The sequence below is a fragment of the Triticum aestivum genome, chromosome 1D, assembly GCF_018294505.1.
Source record: "Triticum aestivum cultivar Chinese Spring chromosome 1D, IWGSC CS RefSeq v2.1, whole genome shotgun sequence".
Classification (NCBI taxonomy): Eukaryota; Viridiplantae; Streptophyta; class Magnoliopsida; order Poales; family Poaceae; genus Triticum; species Triticum aestivum.
Window position 1 is genome coordinate 240,016,903 of NC_057796.1, and position 18,145 is coordinate 240,035,047.

The 18,145-nt window shown below is 47.5% G+C and overlaps 1 protein-coding gene across 2 annotated transcripts; it reads left to right on the forward strand.

Annotated features, from left to right (window-relative positions):
- The first annotated feature begins 12,480 nt into the window (after window positions 1-12,480).
- LOC123167914 (uncharacterized) lies at window positions 12,481-15,224 on the forward strand. 2 transcript variants are annotated; one of them, XM_044585778.1, is made up of 2 exons: window positions 12,481-13,489; window positions 13,596-15,224. In XM_044585778.1, the coding sequence occupies exon 2, from the start codon at window positions 14,180-14,182 to the stop codon at window positions 15,128-15,130; it is 951 nt and encodes a 316-aa protein (XP_044441713.1). In that variant the 5' UTR covers window positions 12,481-13,489; window positions 13,596-14,179; the 3' UTR covers window positions 15,131-15,224. The 2 variants fall into 2 exon arrangements, with proteins under 2 accessions (XP_044441713.1, XP_044441717.1); XM_044585782.1 differs by having other exon boundaries at window positions 12,481-13,387.
- The last annotated feature ends 2,921 nt before the right edge of the window (window positions 15,225-18,145 follow it).

Below are 18,145 nucleotides of genomic sequence, written 5' to 3' on the forward strand. Positions count from 1 at the left end.
ACATCTTAGCAGTAGCGCTGGACAAAATCGTGCGCTACTGGTACTTAGTAGCAGCGCGCGTAAATAAACCGCGCTACTGCTATAACTTTAGCAGTAGCGCGTACTAGCAAAATGCGCTGCTACTATGTTTGAACTGGGCGCACATGGCTAGCCCAACTTAGCAGTAGCGCATATCCTCGCCCAGCGCTACTGCTATTCTCCTTAGCTGTAGCGCTTTTCTCGCACACGCGCTACTACTAACCCTACCTTATCCTCCCCACGCGGCCGACCCTCTCTCTCTCACTCACTCTCCCTCTCAGCCACTCTCGCCCGTGCCGATACCCGTCGTCCGCCGCCGCCGCCTTCGTCCGTCCTCCACCGAGGTACTCCCTCCTCCTCCCACCGCGCCCTCCTCCCACCGCGCCCTCCTCCCTCCTCCTCCCACCGTACCCTCCTCCCTCCGCCTCCGGCCGCCCCCTCCTCCCTCCTTCTCCGACCGCCCCCTCCTCCCTCCTCTGCCGGCAGCCCTCCTCCCACCGCCCCTCCCTCCTCCTCCTCCGGCCGGCCCCTCCCCCTCCTCCTCCGGACGCCCCTCCCCCTCCTCTCTCCTCCCTCCCTCCCTTGTCTCTGTTCTTGCAAATTGTAGGTAATTTAAATGTAGATTTTAGAATGTAGACATTGTAGAATGTAGGCTTTTTAATAGAATATTCTTTTGACTATTTTAGGTGTTTTGAATAAAATAGAAGTAAGAAAATTTAGGGTAGAACTAGGGTAGTAGAATTTTTAGCAAGTGTTTAATAGAAATAGTTTATTTAGTAAGTGATTAATATAACTAGTTTATTTATATTAAGTGATTAATAGAAATAGTTTATTTAGTAAGTGCTTAATAGAACTAGTTAATTTATAGTAAGTGCTTAATAGAACTAGTTTATTTAGTAAGTGTTTAAAATAATCAGTAAGTAAATTAATAAACTAGTTGAACTAGTTTAGATTTAGTTAACTAGTGTACTAAGTAAATTAATAAACTAGTTGAACTAGTTGAATTAATAGAACTAATGTATATTTAGTAAGAAAATTAATATAACTAGTTACTACTTTATTTTTAGAAAGAACTAGTTTTTTTTCTATTTATAGTAAGTTTATATTTAGTAAGAACTAGTTGAATTAATAGAACTAGTTGAACATGTCATATTTGTTGTTACTTTTTTATTTTAAGCAATTATTCAGGATGTATTAGTGATAACTTATAGGGTTTTTGCTTTTGCAGAAATCAAGGAGCCCCTCCATCATCCCCGCCGTCGTCCCCGCCACCGACCCCCTCCGACCTCGAGGTGAGACCAGCCAAATCTCCATGTCAATATGAGTCCTATAAGATATATATGATGTAGATAAAAACATGTATATCCTGTGTTGCTCAAATAGGATATGTGGTTGCCCAAGTGGCCGGTCATGTTCAGGTTACACCTCCGAGTGGCCTATGTTTTGCCGGAGTGTTGATTAATTTCCGTTCCGGCAAGTTTCAGGTGCTCGATATGTCCTTTTTTAGCAAAGGTCATGCCGGATTGTTCCGTGAATTCTGGCATGACTTGTGCTAGAATATGTAGGAAATATCGAGTGGCCTGGATTTTCTCGAAAAATAATGATCTAATTTAGGTTTTTAGTACATATATTTAATTGTACAAGTTTAATCTTTGAATTATGAACGTAGGAAATGTCGTACTCGGATGACGAAAGTCTCCCGGGGGAGTGCAGCTGGTGCCACGACGATCGAGGTCTGTGCGACAGGTGCCCTCACCTAGATGATGATCGGTGCTTCAGCATTAAGCTTGAGGAGACCTTCGACGTTGAAACGGTACGCAACAACGACAAGTGTTTTTTTCGTAATTAAGCACGACTTCAACTATTTCAACGTCTAATTTTCATCTTTTACAATTCGACTAGCTTATCCCATGCCATGCAAGACGCTATGTCTTGGAGAGGATGGGTTTTGAAGACCATGAAAATTTTGAAACAAAGAAAATACACCTAAGGACCCATCATGATATGGATTTTGAAGTAAATCTGTACAATTCTCAGAGCGTAACCCATTTTGGTTGCCAAAATTGGGAAGCACTTTGCAAAATGTATGGTTTTTATGAGGGTATGATTGTCACCATGGATCTTGGTGATCCTGACATCGAGCAAAACAATATGGACATTTGGGTCCTTGTTGATACGCTTCCGATTCTACCGCTATGTGAGTTTCTCAAACATAGTTATTAACTAATTTATATTGTTTATTTCAAAATAGTTGACAGCTTATTTCCATTGACAGCTTATTTTCATTCTTCAAAGAATGTGCGGAAGATGGTAGACAAAACCCACTACACCGATGGCTCCGAATTAACTTATAAGGAGAAAAATCATCTGATCGCATTTTGTACTTTCTTTGAGAATTACAATACCTATTATCGAACTCCTCCAAATTATGGTGAATACGTGCCACTAGTGCACGTGTTGAACCACGATAACTTCTATGGAGATACCCTGGTAAGATTTTTTACTATTACGACATCCGTGCATCTTTTGCATACTTCTAAAACTAGTACATCATTGCTAACTACGAAGTTATTACTATGTTTTTCAACAGAAAATCCCGATGGATTGTGTGCCTCATCTGATGTATTACAATGGTCGCCTTGAAGTTCTGAACATACAGCCAGGTCATCCTACGGATCTCACCTGTGCATATCGGATTTCTGAAACCGGTGAACACATGCTAATCAAAGAGTGGAAAAAATGTTTGGACATTCGTAAGGAGGTTCTTGGAAGCAACATTAAGCGAAAGGCAAGAATTGGAGACAGGATAATCTGCATTCTCCATAATGGAGAGCCAGGGGCTATCTTGTTTTTTGCTATTTTACCTTAGAGAATATAGTAGGTCCTAAGAGAATGTAGTAGGTCCTATGAGGTACAATATGTTTATTATGTGGTACAATGTGTTAGAGTTGATGATGAGGAGTAGTTGTGATTATGACTAGTGACCAACTTGCTATGTGATGTCTCATCGATGAAAACGATGATCATGAGGAGGTGTTATATGACAATGATGTATTATGATGATAAGTTGTTAATGATATGATGATGATGATATTTATTATATCATTGCGTGAAAGAACCGCGGATTAGTTTCAAGTGGATGTCCATCCACTTGAAACTAGTCCACGGTTCTTTCACCCAATGATGTAATAACTCATTATGATGTAAAAACAATCTCTAAATTGCTGCTGTATGAAAACTTGTATAGAGGTGTATGAATACAACATGAAATAAAAAAGAAATAAAATACGGAATAATAGTAGTAGCGCGGGCTGGGAGAAGCGCTACTAGTAATTACCAGTAGCACCCCGTCGAGAAAGCGCTACTACTAAGTCGGTGTAGCAGTAGCGTTGGTTAACCAATGCTACTGCTAACCTTTAGCTGTAGCGCCGTACCAGTAGCGCTCCTGCCCGCGCTACTGATAGGCCTAAAACCCGCGCTGCTGCTAGGCTTTTCCCTAGTAGTGCTTGATCACCAGATATCACCTATTCCTTCTCTCTATTGCTTGCATTAGAGTAGTGTAGCATGTTACTGCTTTCGGTTAATCCTATTCTGCTGCATAGCCTGTCATTGTTGCTACAGTTGTTACCCTTACCTGCAATCCTAAATGCTTAGTATAGGATGCTATTATCCATCAGTGGCCCTACATTCTTGTCCGTCTGCCATGCTATACTATCGGGTCGTGATCACTCGGGAGGTGATCACGGGTATATACATATATACATACATACTATACAGGTGGTGACTAAAGTCAGGTCGGCTCGTTGAGTACCCGCATGTGATTCCGATGTGGGGGCTGAAAGGACAGGTGGCTCCATCCAGGTAGTGGTGGGCCTGAGTTCCCGACGGCCCCCGACGTTACTTTGTGGCGGAGCGACAGGGCAGGTTGAGACCACCTAGGAGAGAGGTGGGCCTGGCCCTGGTCGGCTGTCCGCGGTTACTTCATAATAACATGCTTAACGAGATCTTGGTATTTGATCTGAGTTGGGTCGTTGACCTTATACGCACTAACCGCCACGTGGGACAAGATATGGGCAACCGGCGTCGTGGTATCAGCCGAAGCCCTTTTTGACGTTAGCGACTGAGCGGCGCGCGCCGCATTGGACCGTAAGCCCGCGCTTGTATTAAGGGGGATAGGTCTGCTTCCGGCCGCGTTCGCAACGTGCAGGTGTGCAATGGGCGATGGGCCCGGACCCCTGCGCGCATAGGATTTAGACCGGCGTGCTGACCTCTCTGTTGAGCCTAGGTAGGGCTGCGACGTGTTGATCTCCCGAGGCCGGACATGACCCACGAAAGTATGCCCGGCCAGAGGGATCGAGCGTGTCGGGTAATGTGGTGCACCCCTGCAGGGAAGTTTATCTATTCGAATAGTCGTGTCCATGGTAACAGGCGACCCGGAGTTGTACCTTGACCTTATGACAACTAGAACCGAATACTTAATAAAACACAACCTTCCAAGTGCCAGATATAACCCGGTGATCGCTCTCACACAGGGCGATGAGGGGAGGATCGCCGGGTAGGGTTATGCTATGCGATGCTACTTGGTGAACTTACCATCTACTCTCTTCTACATGCTGCAAGATGGAGGCTGCCAGAAGTGTAGTCTTCGACAGGACTAGCTATCCCCCTCTTATTCTTGCATTATGCAGTTCACTCCACCGATATTTCCCCTTTACACAGATACCCATGCATATGTAGTGTAGATCCTTGCTTGCGAGTACTTTGGATGAGTACTCACGGTTGCTTTTCTCCCTCTTTCCCCCCTTTCCATTCTACCTGGTTGTCGCAACCAGATGCTGGAGCCCAGGAGCTTGACGCCACCGTCGACGACGACTCCTACTACACCGGAGGTGCCTACTACTACGTGCACGCCGATGACGACGACCAGGAGTAGTTTAGGAGGATCCCAGGCAGGAGGCTTGCGCCTCTTTCGATCTGTATCCCAGTTTGTTTTAGCCATCTTATGACAACTTGTTAACTTATGTCTGTGCTCAGATATTGTTGCTTCCGCTGACTTGTCTATGATCGAGCACTTGTATCCGAGCCCTCGAGGCCCCTGGCTTGTATTATGATGCTTGAATGACTTATTTATGTTTTTAGAGTTGTGTTGTGATATCTTCCCGTGAGTCCCTGATCTTGATCGTACACGTTTGCGTGCATGATTAGTGTATGATTGAATTGGGGGCGTCACATTTTTGCTCCTGTTTAGGAATAAATATTTGATCTAGCCTCTGGTTAGATGTGTTTTTATGTTTTAATTAGTGTTTGTGCCAAGTAAAACCTATAGGATCTTCTTGGATGATAGTTATTTGATCTTGCTGAAAATTCCGGAAACTTTCTGTTCACGAAAACAATTGTTTAAAATCACCAGAACGTGATAAAATACTGATTCCAATTGCAGTAGATCAATAAAAATAATATCTAGGACTTCCTATTTTGGTAGATTTTTCTGAGTTACAGAAGTTTGCGTTAGATACAGATTACTACAGACTGTTCTGTTTTTGATAGATGCTATTTTTCGTGTGTTGTTTGCTTATTTTGATGAATCTATGGCTAGTAAAAGAGTTTATAAACCATAGAGAAGTTGGAATACAGTAGGTTTAACACCCATAAAAATAAAGAATGAGTTCATTACAGTACCTTGAAGTGGTGTTTTGTTTTCTTTCGCTAACGGAGCTCATGAGATTTTTTGTTGAGTTTTGTGTTGTGAAGTTTTCAAGTTTTGGGTAAAGATTTGATGGATTATAGAACAAGGAGTGGCAAGAGCCTAAGCTTGGGGATGCCCAAGGCACCCCAAGGTAAATCCAAGGACACCAAAAAGCCAAAGCTTGGGGATGCCCCGGAAGGCATCCCCTCTTTTGTCTTCGTCTATCGGTAACTTTACTTGATGCTATATTTTTATTCACCACATGATATGTGTTTTGCTTGGAGCGTCTTGTATGATTTGAGTCTTTGATTTTTAGTTTGCCACAATCATCCTTTCTGTACACACCTTTTGAGAGAGACACAAATGATTCGGAATTTATTAGAATACTCTATGTGCTTCACATATATCTTTTGAGCTATATAGTTTTTGCTCTAGTGCTTCACTTATATCTTTTAGAGCACGGTGGTGGTTTTGTTTTATAGAAATTATTGTTCTCTCATGCTTCACTTATATTATTTTGAGAGTCCTACAAAACAGCATGGTAATTTGCTTAAATTGTGAAATTAGTCCTAATATGATAGGCATCCAAGATTAGTAAAAACTTTCTTATAAGTGCGTTGAATACTAAGAGAAGTTTGATGCTTGATGATTGTTTTGAGATATGGAGGTACTGATATTCGAGTTGTGCTAGTTGAGTAATTGTGAATTTGAGAAATACTTGTGTTGAAGTTTGCAAGTCCCGTAGCATGCACATATGGTAACCGTTGTGTAACAAATTTGAAACATGAGGTGTTCTTCGAGTGTCATCATTTGTGTGGAGGTCGGGATCGCGCGATGGTTAACTCCTACCAACCCTTCCCCTAGGAGCATGCGTGTAGTGCTTGGTTTTGATGACTTGTAGATTTTTGCAATAAGTATGTGAGTTCTTTATGACTAATGTTGAGTCCATGGATTATACGCACTCTCAACCTTCCATCATTGCTAGCCTCTTCGTTACCGTGCATTGCCCTTTCTCACCTTGAGAGTTGGTGCAAACTTCGCCGGTGCATCCAAACCCCGTGATATGATACGCTCTATCACACATAAACCTCCTTATATCTTCCTCAAAACAGCCACCATACCTACCTATTATGGCATTTCCATAGCCATTCCGAGATATATTGCCATGCAACTTTCCACCGTTCCGTTTATTATGACACGCTTCATCATTGTCATATTTCCTTGCACGATCATGTAGTTGACATCGTATTTGTGGCAAAGCCACCATGCATATTATTCCATACATGTCACTCTTGATTCATTGCCCATCCCGGTACACCGCCGGAGGCATTCATATAGAGTCATACTTTGTTCTAGTATCGAGTTGTAATCATTGAGTTGTAATCATTGAGTTGTAAATAAATAGGAGTGTGATGATCATCATTCATAGAGCATTGTCCCAAAAAAAAGAGAAAGGCCAAAAAAATAGAAGGCCAAAAAAAAAAGGGGGCAATGCTACTATCCTTTTCCACACTTGTGCTTCAAAGTAGCACCATGATCTTTATGATAGAGAGTCTCTTGTTTTGTTACTTCTATATACTAGTGGGAATTTTTCATTATGGAACTTGGCTTGTATATTCCAACAATGGGCTTCCTCAAATGCCCTAGGTCTTTGTGAGCAAGCAAGTTGGATGCACACCCACTTAGTTTCTTTTGTTGAACTTTCATACATTTATAGCTCTAGTGCATCCGTTGCATGGCAATCCCTACTCCTTGCATTGACATCAATTGATGGGCATCTCCCTAGCCCGTTGATTAGCCGCGTCAATGTGAGACTTTCTCCTTTTTTGTCTTCTCCACATCCCATCATCATATTCTATTCCACCCATAGTGCTATGTCCATGGATCACGCTCATGTATTGCGTGAGAATTGAAAAAGTTTGAAAATTCTAAAGTATGAAACAATTGCTTGGCTGAATCCGGGGTTGTGCATGATGAGAGCATTCTTGTGTAACGAAAATGGAGCATGACCAAACTATATGATTTTGTAGGGACGAACTTTCTTTGGCCATGTTATTTTGAGAAGACATAATTGCTTAGTTAGTATGCTTGAAGTATTATTACTTTTATGTCAATATTAAACTTTTATCTTGAATCTTTCGGCTCTGAATATTCATACCACAATTAAGAGAAGTACATTGAAAATTATGCTAAGTAGCATTCCACATCAAAAATTCTGTTTTTATCATTTACCTACTCGAGGACGAGCAGAAATTAAGCTTGGGGATGCTTGATACGTCTCCAACGTATCTATAATTTTTGATTGTTCCATGCTATTATATATATTCTGTTTTGGATGTTTAATGGGCTTTATTATACACTTTTATATTATTTTTGGGACTAACCTATTAACCGGAGGCCCAACCCAAATTGTTGTTTTTTTGCCTATTTCAGTGTTTCGAAGGAAAAGGATATCAAACGGAGTCCAAACGGAATGAAACCTTCGGGAACGTGATTTTCGGAACAAACGTGATCCAGAGGACTTGGAGTGGATGTCAAGCAATCAACGAGGAGGCCACGAGGCAGGGGGCACGCCCTCCACCCTCGTGGGCCCCTCGTAGCTCCACCGACTTAGCTCCACCGACCTACTTCTTCCTCCTATATATACCTACGTACCCTGGAAACATCAGAACAGGAGCAAAAACCCTAATTCCACCGCCGCAACCTTCTGTACCCGTGAGATCCCATCTTGGGGCCTTTTCCGGCGCTCCGCCGGAGGGGGCATCGATCACGGAGGGCTTCTACATCAACACCATAGCTCTCCGATGATGTGTGAGTAGTTTACCTCAGACCTTCGGGTCCATAGTTATTAGCTAGATGGATTCTTCTCTCTCTTTAGATCTCAATACAAAGTTCTCCTCGATTCTCTTGGGAATCTATTCGATGTAACTCTTCTTTTTGCGGTGTGTTTGTCGAGATCCGATGAATTGTGGGTTTATGATCAAGATTATCTATGAACAATATTTGAATCTCGTCTGAATTCTTTTATGTATGATTGGTTATCTTTGCAAGTCTCTTCGAATTATCATTTTGGTTTGGCCTACTACATTGATCTTTCTTGCAATGGGAGAAGTGCTTAGCTTTGGGTTCAATCTTGCGGTGCTCGATCCCAGTGATAGTAGGGGAAACGACACGTATTGTATTGTTGCCATCGAGGATAAAAAGATGGGGTTTATATCATATTGCATGAGTTTATCCCTCTACATCATGTCATCTTGCTTAAAGCGTTACTCTGTTCTTATGAACTTAATACTCTAGATGCATGCTGGATAGCGGTTAATGTGTGGAGTAATAGTAGTAGATGCAGGCAGGAGTCGGTCTACTTGTCACGGACGTGATGCCTATATACATGATCATACCTAGATATTCTCATAACTATGCTCAATTCTATCAATTGATCGACAGTAATTTGTTCACCCACCGTAATACTTATGCTATCTTGAGAGAAGCCACTAGTGAAACCTATGGCCCCCGGGTATATTCTCCATCATATTAATCTCCCGTCAACAAGCTATTTCTTGCACCGTTTATTTTGCTTTCTTTACTTTTAGTCTTTATCATAAAAATACCAAAAATATTATCTTATCATCTCTATCAGATCTCACTTTTGCAAGTGGCCGTGAAGGGACTAACAACCCCTTTACCACGTTGGCTGCAAGGTTCTTATTTGTTTGTGTAGGTGCGTGGGACTTGAGCGTGGTCTCCTACTGGATTGATACCTTGATTCTCAAAAACTGAGGGAAATACTTACGCTACTTTACTGCATCACCCTTTCCTCTTCAAGGGAAAACCAACGCAGTGCTCAAGAGGTAGCAGGATGCGACTCTGCAGAGTTCGCAGTTCATCAACTGATCCCCAGTCCAGCCCCTTGTTAATCCATGATGCAAACTGAATTGGGGGGCTGGATCGGAACGCAGGCGCAGCTGCCCACTTGGAACCACGGGGCTCGGTGATGTAGAACTAATTCTGCTGTGAAGGATCCTTTTAGCCAAACTGTGCTGGCAAGCTTGCTCACTGTGACACCACCGCACTCCGCCTGCTCCCCCTCTATCACTTGCGGATTCACATTGAAGGTCTTGAGCCACAGGCCGAAGTGTGGAGGAGTTCGGAGGAAAGCTTCACACGTGACGATAAACGCCGAGATGAGAAGAACAGAGTTCGGGGCGAGATCGTGAAAATCTAGTCCATAATAGAACATGAGCCCCCGGACGAAGGGATTAAGGGTGAACCCTAATCCGCGGAGGAAGTGGGACACAAACACGACCCTCTCGCCGGATCTGGGGGTAGGGATAACCCGCCCTTCCGTGGGAAGCCGATGGAGGATTTCTGCGGTCAGATATCTTGCCGCCCGAAGCTTCGCGATATCCTCCTCTGTGATAGAAGAAGCCACCCACCGGCCTCGACGGCTGGATCCGGACATGACTGAGGCTTGCGGCGATTAAAACCTGGGTGTTGGAACTCGAGGTAGTAAGGGTTGAGGAAGAAGCGAGCGTGGAGAAGAAAGACGGGTCTGTACCCCTTTATAAAGGCTGTGAATATCGAACGCCTCCTCCTGGGCCTTAAAGCTTGCCTGTTTCCAAGGAGTTGTACCCCAAAGACGGTTGGGTTACCCACGTCCGTGTCGATAAAGAATCCCGTAATAAGGGGACACGATCTCTGCTTTGACAAGACGTGCCAATGGCAACCGCGTCTCAAAACGTGGAGCGACAAACGAAAAGCGGTTCAAAATTATGACCGGGCAGACGTGATGTCATGTTATAAAAAGATGTCAGCAGACTGGACTCGTAGAGTATTATATTCTCTCTGCGGTTGTGTGTGGTGTGTGTTACAGGTCCAGATACAATCATTACGTCCGAAGACAATCTTGGAGTTTGGAAAGGGGAACCCGCCTTGCAATGCTGAAGACAAATCTGCGCGTCGGACTCCTCGTCATTGAAGCCAGGTTCAGGGGCTACTGAGGGAGTCCTGGATTAAGGGGTCCTCGGGCGTCCGACCTGTTAGCCATGGGCCGGACTGATGGGCTATGAAGATGCGAAGACCGAAGACTGCACCCGTGTCCGGATAGGACTCTCCTTGGCGTGGAAGGCAAGCTTGGCGACCGATTATGAAAATTCCTCCTTCTGTAACCGACCTCGTGTAACCCTAGATCTCTCCGGTGTCTATATAAACCGGAGAGCTTCGTTCGGACAGGGACATATTCATTACCATAGTCATACATGCTAGACTTCTAGGGTTTAGCCATTACGATCTCGTGGTAGATCAACTCTTGTAATACTCATATTCATCAAAATCAATCAAGCAGGAAGTAGGGTATTACCTCCATAGAGAGGGCCTGAACCTGGGTAAACATCGTGCCTCCTGTCTCCTGTTACCATCGACCTTAGACGCACAGTTCGAGACCCCCTACCCGAGATCCGCCGGTTTTGACACCGACAATAACCAAATTAAACATCCACTTACATAGGTGGCTACTACAACCATGGCATTTGCACACACCAAAGTAAACTATTACATGCATAATTACATAGGTGGCTACTACACACATGACATTTCCACACACCAATAAAGTAAACTATATATTACATGCATGATTAACTAACATAAACGATCATCTGATCATCATCTACTTCTTGTGACGCTTGCTCTGATCGTGGCTCGATCCGGCCTCCTCGACTTGGGTAACGAGGCACTTCCTCATGTCAACGATCCGCCTGTGCATCTTGTAGCATGTGTACACGCTCTTGGCCGTGAACCTGAGGTGAGGTTCATCCAGTTGCCGCATCCAGGCCCTGTGCCAGGATAGGGGACTTGTTCTCTGGGCATCCTGCTTCATCTTTTTGTAGTAGGGGTCGATGATGGCCGAGGCGAGTTCGACCAGGGAGTCCTTCTTCGTGCTGACCTAGACCCTGTAGTGCTCACGGATTTTGACAAAGTTCTTGCAGGCCAAGCCCGTAACACTGAGCGCTTTTACATCGTCTTTGGTTTCCACCGTGGCGAACTTGTAGTCGGTGCTGTTGACAAACCTGTTGAAACGGTCGCAAGGCTGTGTGGCCATGCAGTAGTGGTAGATGAGGACATGATGGCGCACGCACAACTGAGCGACGACAACCTTCTGATCTATGCCGGGATGACCAGCGGTGTACTGGAGGTCGATGCCGACCACCTTGTACTTGTCTCGAGCAAGCAACTGCTCAACGTTGTTGATGTAGTCGTCCACCACGGCCGGGTCGATGGTGTACACCACCGAGAGATCCGTCTCCCTCGCGTGGGTCTCCACTCTATGCTCGCCGAACTCCATTGAAGCGCTGCTAGACATCCCCTCTCTATGTGTCGTCATGGGTGTGCTTGTTGTGTTGTGGGGCGCGATCGAAAGGTTGAAGAGACTAAGGTTATAATGGCAGCGGGAATTAAAGGGGAAGCCGGACGGCCAGGAATATCGGCAAGCCCTGATGGCAGTTCTAATTTACAGTGCGTAACTCCATCGTGCCGCACGTAACTACATCGCGTGGCAACGCGCGCCGCGCAACCGCATGGATATGGGGCCTCGACGTGATTGTGCGTACGCCCAACCGTTGACAGAGTGCGCGCAGAGGGACGCGAGCAGAGCGCTCCGCGGTCGCTTCAACGACGAGCAACCATATATATATATGATGGGTCTATTCTAATAACAGCCCTTGAGACCTTATTCTTGATATGACCTAGGCTATTCTCGTAACACTTCGGCACTGCAGAAAACCCCGATCCGAACCACAGGACACAGAAAAAGAAGAGCCAGCCCCACCCACCTCCTTCCTCCCTCCACTCCACCCCAACCTCTGCCCGCATCCACCCACTCCCGACCCACCTCCTTCCCCCGTTCTACCCCAAGCACACCTACCGGCGGTGGTTCCGGACCGGCAACTACCCTAGCGGCGGATCCGGGCCGCCTAGCCCCCTCCCCCCCTCAGCTTCTTCCCCACAGCCTCCAATCCCCACCCACTCCACGGCCAGAACCCCGCCCGAGGCCACCCATCCCCCGGCGACCTCCCCTGCAAGATCCTCACGCCTCCCGACCTCTACCTTCTTCCCCACTCTCCTCCGCCGCCCCCACATCCCTCCCGGCCCCGGCCAACTCCAACCTCCCGCCGCCCCCACCTCCCTCGTTGCCCCACGCCCACCTCGCTCCCAATCCGGCCAAATCCTCCCCCGTCGCCCCCACCTTCCTCGTCACCACCGGTGCGTCCCACAACGGCCGGCCGTCACACCCCACGCAACTACCTGGCGATGGACCCGCGCGGTTCCAGCCTCGCTGCGCCGCTAGGCGACCGGATCGAGTAGCAGACGGCCGCCACAAGTGCTCCCCTTGCCGAGGACACCTCGTCCACCCACCCATCTTCCTCCTTGCCGCGGGGCCACCGCGCCGGATCCGGTCGCTGTCCTGAAATATGGACGGCCGTGCATCCCCCTCCCCCTTCCCTTCGTTGATTTCTCCCTCGCCGACAGGCCTCCCCTCCCCCATGGCCAGATCTGCCCACTGCCGGTGCTGCGCCCCTGCCTTCCCCATCCGACGCCACAACCAGCCCGCCCCGGTACATTCCTCCTCTGAACTGCACAACGTGCAGTGCGGGCGGGCGTGGTGTGAGGTGCAGCTCGCCCGGCATGCAGGTTGTCCCCCAGTGCGGGCACCTTAGAGCATCTCCAGTAGTACCCCTAAACCCCCAAATCTGTAAAAATATAACTGCTTTTTTACAGTTTGGACAGAAAAAAGTGCGTAGACTAGACCCCTTTAACTACTTTAAGAGTTTGAGGATTTGAGGGTTCTACTAGACATGCTCTAACCTGCATCCTGGCACTCCTTGTTGTTCACCTGCAGTTCAGAGGAAGTGCACCCTAACCGCAACAGAGGAATTCACTTGTCGTGGTGAGGGCATTGTTCCGTCGAGATTCAGTTTGCGGGCGTTCTGCCGCCAGGGGTTAGTTCAGTCAGTGCGCCAGCGATGGTGCTCGAGCGCCGCGTGCAGCTCGGTTGCGACCCCCATGCAGTCCGGCTGAGTCGCTGGTGGTGCAGTTTGTAGATGGTGGACACACAGACAGCGACTGACTTGTTTGCATTATTCAGATTTTGTTTTGTACTAGTTCAGTACAGCAGAAATCCTCCGCATGTGTAGTTTTTTTCTGAGGGAAAGTAGTGCACTTCCTTCTCGAGACTACCTACACCTCTTCGGGGCGACCGTGCAGTTTGGTGCATTTTTATTTGCAGTGCATTTCGCTTTGGGCGTCAGTGGGGTGCAGCTGGATGTTCCACCGGCGAGCGTGCTTGCACTCCGGTGGCACGAGGCTTGTGGTCGGATGTGCAATGACCAAAATAGCACGGTTGGGTCACCGGTGTAGTAAGCAGGCGCGTGAGAGGACGTCGGGCGTGTAGTTTGGTTTTGGCCATGCGACGCTGTTGTACGGATGCGTGAGTCAGAGCATCTCCAGCCGTTGAGCCTCCCAGGAGGCATTTTTTTCCCGCCTGGGGGCTGCCGGCGAAATTTTTTCCCTGGCAACGAGAAAATGTCCACTCGTTGCCCCCCCCCACGCACTTATCCACTCGTCACCGCAGGGCAGGCCGCCTTCGCCTCGCCGCCTCCGCCCTCGGCCCTCCTGCTCGCCGCCCTCGCCATGGCACTGCTCGCCGCCACGGACAGCAGCGTGGACTCCATCCCCTTCGCCGGAGACCAGGCGCTCCGCCCTGGGCCGCAGCAGGAGCAGGACCAGCGCGGCCTGTCGGGCGTGTCGAGCAACTCGACCAGCCATGGCTTCTGGACCTGGCGCATGGCGCCCGTCCCACCAGTGCTTGAGCGGGCCACCACGTACTCGGCGGCGAGCGACGACGCTGACCTGGTCCGCCGGAACGCCCACTCGGCGGACGCGGAGGAGATGGGCTGGATCTTGCGAGGATGGTGGCCATGGCGCCCAAGCGAGGAGGAAGGAGATGGTCCGCGAGCCCTGCCCCGGCCATGCGCGCTGTGTGGAAGGAAAGGGAGAGGAGAGGAGAAAGAAAATAAAGAAAGGGGAGGAGAGAGGAGAGAGAGAGGGGCTGACGAGTGGCCCTGTGCATGCAAAAGTCATCTACCGACGTCCCCAGCCGCCCCCCGGGGGGCTGGGTTTGGGGTGGTAGCGCCGGCCGTAAATCTCGCGAAATTCGGCGAAAAACGTCTCTGGGGCCCGAGTGGGTTTTTTTTGCCCGCCGGCGTCCAAAAAGTGCCTTGGGGAGGCTTCCTGGGGGGTCGACTGGAGATGCTCTCGTGCATTTTACTTGGTGTGCGCCGCGCAGGAGGTTCTCGCAGCTGGCCCATGCAGTTCGCCAGTGGAAGAACATGCCGTTGCACTTGGTGCAGTTCGCTGGTTGACCATTGCGGTTAACAAAAAATTAGGGTTCAGTTTTGCAGTGAAGTTTTAATGCAGTTCATTTTTATTTTGCATTTTGAATGACACTTCCCTCGATTGTGAATGACACTCGTCCCCAGTAGTTTCATGTGTTTTCAAAAAAAAATTGTGCTACCAAAGAGGTTCACTACTCGTCTTCAAGCAGCTCATAAGTCATATTTTGAAGCTCACTTTGTTCTCTCATGCAGCTTGTTATAAAACTCCTTCATGATTCCCTTGGTAAACATAAACCAAAACATCTCAAAGAAGCTCGCTTCTTATTAGATGTAGTTCACTCGCTCACTCGCTTGGTCAACGCGTGTAAAAAATTAATAAGTATGAGAAAAAGACAACAAGAACTCATGAGGTTCACTTTGGGTAGTGTTACGGTTCACTTTCGGAAGTGTTGTGGTCCACTCTCGTTCGAAAAAAAAGTTAAAAAAAGACAACAAAAACTTGTGCGAGAAAGTTTATGTCCGACAAAAAGAAATCATGAAGTTCACTTGACTGCCTGATGCAGTGTGGTTTTCCGTTTGAAGAAGTGCGGTCTTCTGTCCGATGAAAGGTCCACTCGCTTGGTCAACGCGCGTAAAAAAATAATAATTATGAAAAAAAGACAACAAGAACTCATGAGGTTCACTTTGAGTAGTGTTACGGTTCACTTTCGGAAGTGTTGTGGTCCACTCGTTCGAAAAAAAGTTGAAAAAAAGACAACAAAAACTTGTGCGAGAAAGTTTATGTCCGACAAAAAGAAATCATGAAGTTCACTTGACTGTCTGCTGCAGTGCGGTTTTCCTTTTGAAGCAGTGCGTTTTTCTGTCCGATGAAGTACACACGACGATTTTGGTCCCGTGAAAAACAGAGTGTCCGCTTTTCGGTAAAATCAAAACCGCTCTTAAACCGTAAGGATTAGAGAGAGTGTTCTAGATGAAAAAGTTGCGTCTCGTCGATATCTTTCCAACGGCCTATGATTTGAATCATTTCGACCAGCGGTTCGGAAAAATTTAGCGAAAAAACCGCCGCTGCCACTAGTCGTCCGCCGCATGATTTCTAAAATTAACTTAAAACCGTAAGAAATCTCAGAAACGTTACCACATACGTAAGTTGCGCCTCGTCCATAGCTTTTCAACGGCGTATTGCACGCATCGTTTCGACAAACGGTTAAAAAACTGAAACGAAAACAGTACCGAAATTTTGAAAAAAAATTGAAAAACAGAATTCCGCGATTTAGTAAATTTGAAACTGCTCTTAAACCGTAATGAATTAGAGAAAATAATAGATATGAAAAAGATGCGCCTCGACAATATCTTTCCAACGGTGTATCATTTGCTTCATTCCGACGAGCGGTTTAAAAAAAAAGCAAAAAAACGCTCGCTGCCACTCGTCGTGGGCCGCACCATTTTCGAAACTGCTCTTAAACCGCGAGGAATCTCGAAAAGTGTTCAACATGGCGAAGTTGCGCCTAATCCATAGCTTTTCAACGGTATATTACACACATCGTTTCGACAAACGGTTAGAAAACTAGAGCGAAAATAGTACTGAAAATTTCGGAAAATTTGAAAAAACAGAATTCCGCGATTTAGTAAATTTGAAATTGCTCTTAAAACGTAACGAATTAGAGAAAATAATAGATATGTAAAAGATGCGCCTCGACAATATCTATCTAACGGTGTATAGTTTTCTTCATTCCGACGAGCGGTTTAGAAAAAAACATGAAAAAACGCTCGCTGCCACTCTTTGTGGGCCGCACCGTTTTGAAACTGCTCTTAAACCGCGGATAATCTCGAAAAGTGTTCAACATGGTGAAGTTGCGCCTAATCCGTAGCTTTCCAACGGTATATTACACGCCTCGTTCCGATAAGCGGTTAAAAAATTAGAGCGAAAATAGTACCGAAAAAACACTACGCGCAGTTTTTCCGACACGAAGTTCACTAGTCTGTGTAATGCATAGCTCTTGCTAAAGAAAGTGCAGTGCCCTCGCGTTGAGCATGCAGTGCGGAAGTGTTATCAGAATAACTATTCTGATAATATTATCAGAATAGACGGGCTGTATATATATATACATATATATATATACATATATATATATATATACACACATATATATATATATATATATATATATATATATATATATATATATATAGTAGCACTATTCTGATCCTGGGATCAGAATAGTTATTTGGATCACGGCGTGCCCTATAAAGGCCCGATGAGATGCTTCCGAACTAGTCGAACCCGTGCGGCCATGATTCCCACACCCGCATCCCCTCGATCCCGTTCCTACCCCCCACCCCTCGACCCCGTCCCACCCCACGGCCACCCTCCCGAAGCGCGCCACCACCGCCCCCCACCCCACGGCGTGCAGCTCCCGGCCTTCCAGCGAGCCGCCGCCCCGACCCCCGGTGCACCGCCTCCGTTCTTCCCAGCGCGCCGCCGCCCTGCCCCATGGCGCCCAGCCGCTCCGCCCTCCACCGCCTGATCTCCGCCGCCCACCGGACCTGACAAGTAGCGCCATCCTTGGCCACAGATAGGGGTTGCGGCCTTCTCGGGGCGCCGCCATGACCTTCCCCGGCTCCGCCCTCCGCTGCTCGTCCATGCTGGAGCTGCCCCCCGCTTGGATCTGGCCCCGCACAGCCCCCTCGCCTGGATTTGGCCCCGGCGCCGCCCCACTCCTACATCTGGCTGTCGTGCAACCCCCGCGCCTGGGTCCGGCCGCCACCGTGCACTCGCCCCACTCCTAGGTCCGGCAGCCGCGCCGCCCCCGCGCTTGGGTCCAACCATCAGCACCCCCACCCACTGGCACACGAGCGCCGGCATCCACCGCCAGTCCCCAAGCACACCGCCCAAGGGCCCACGCCCCATCCCCCGACACTATCCTGCCTCGCTGGCACACCATGGACGTCTTCCTCTTCTGCCTAGAACTTCTTCTGCAACCTCTTGCCTTGTCGGCGTTCCTCTTGCCAGCCAGTCCATCTTGCACATGCAGGTGGCCTCGCTGGCGCACCATGG

Excerpts from the sequence above, each read along its gene's own strand:
- LOC123167914 (XM_044585778.1), top strand. The coding sequence starts at position 14,180 with ATGCGTGAGTCAGAGCATCTCCAGCCGTTGAGCCTCCCAGGAGGCATT.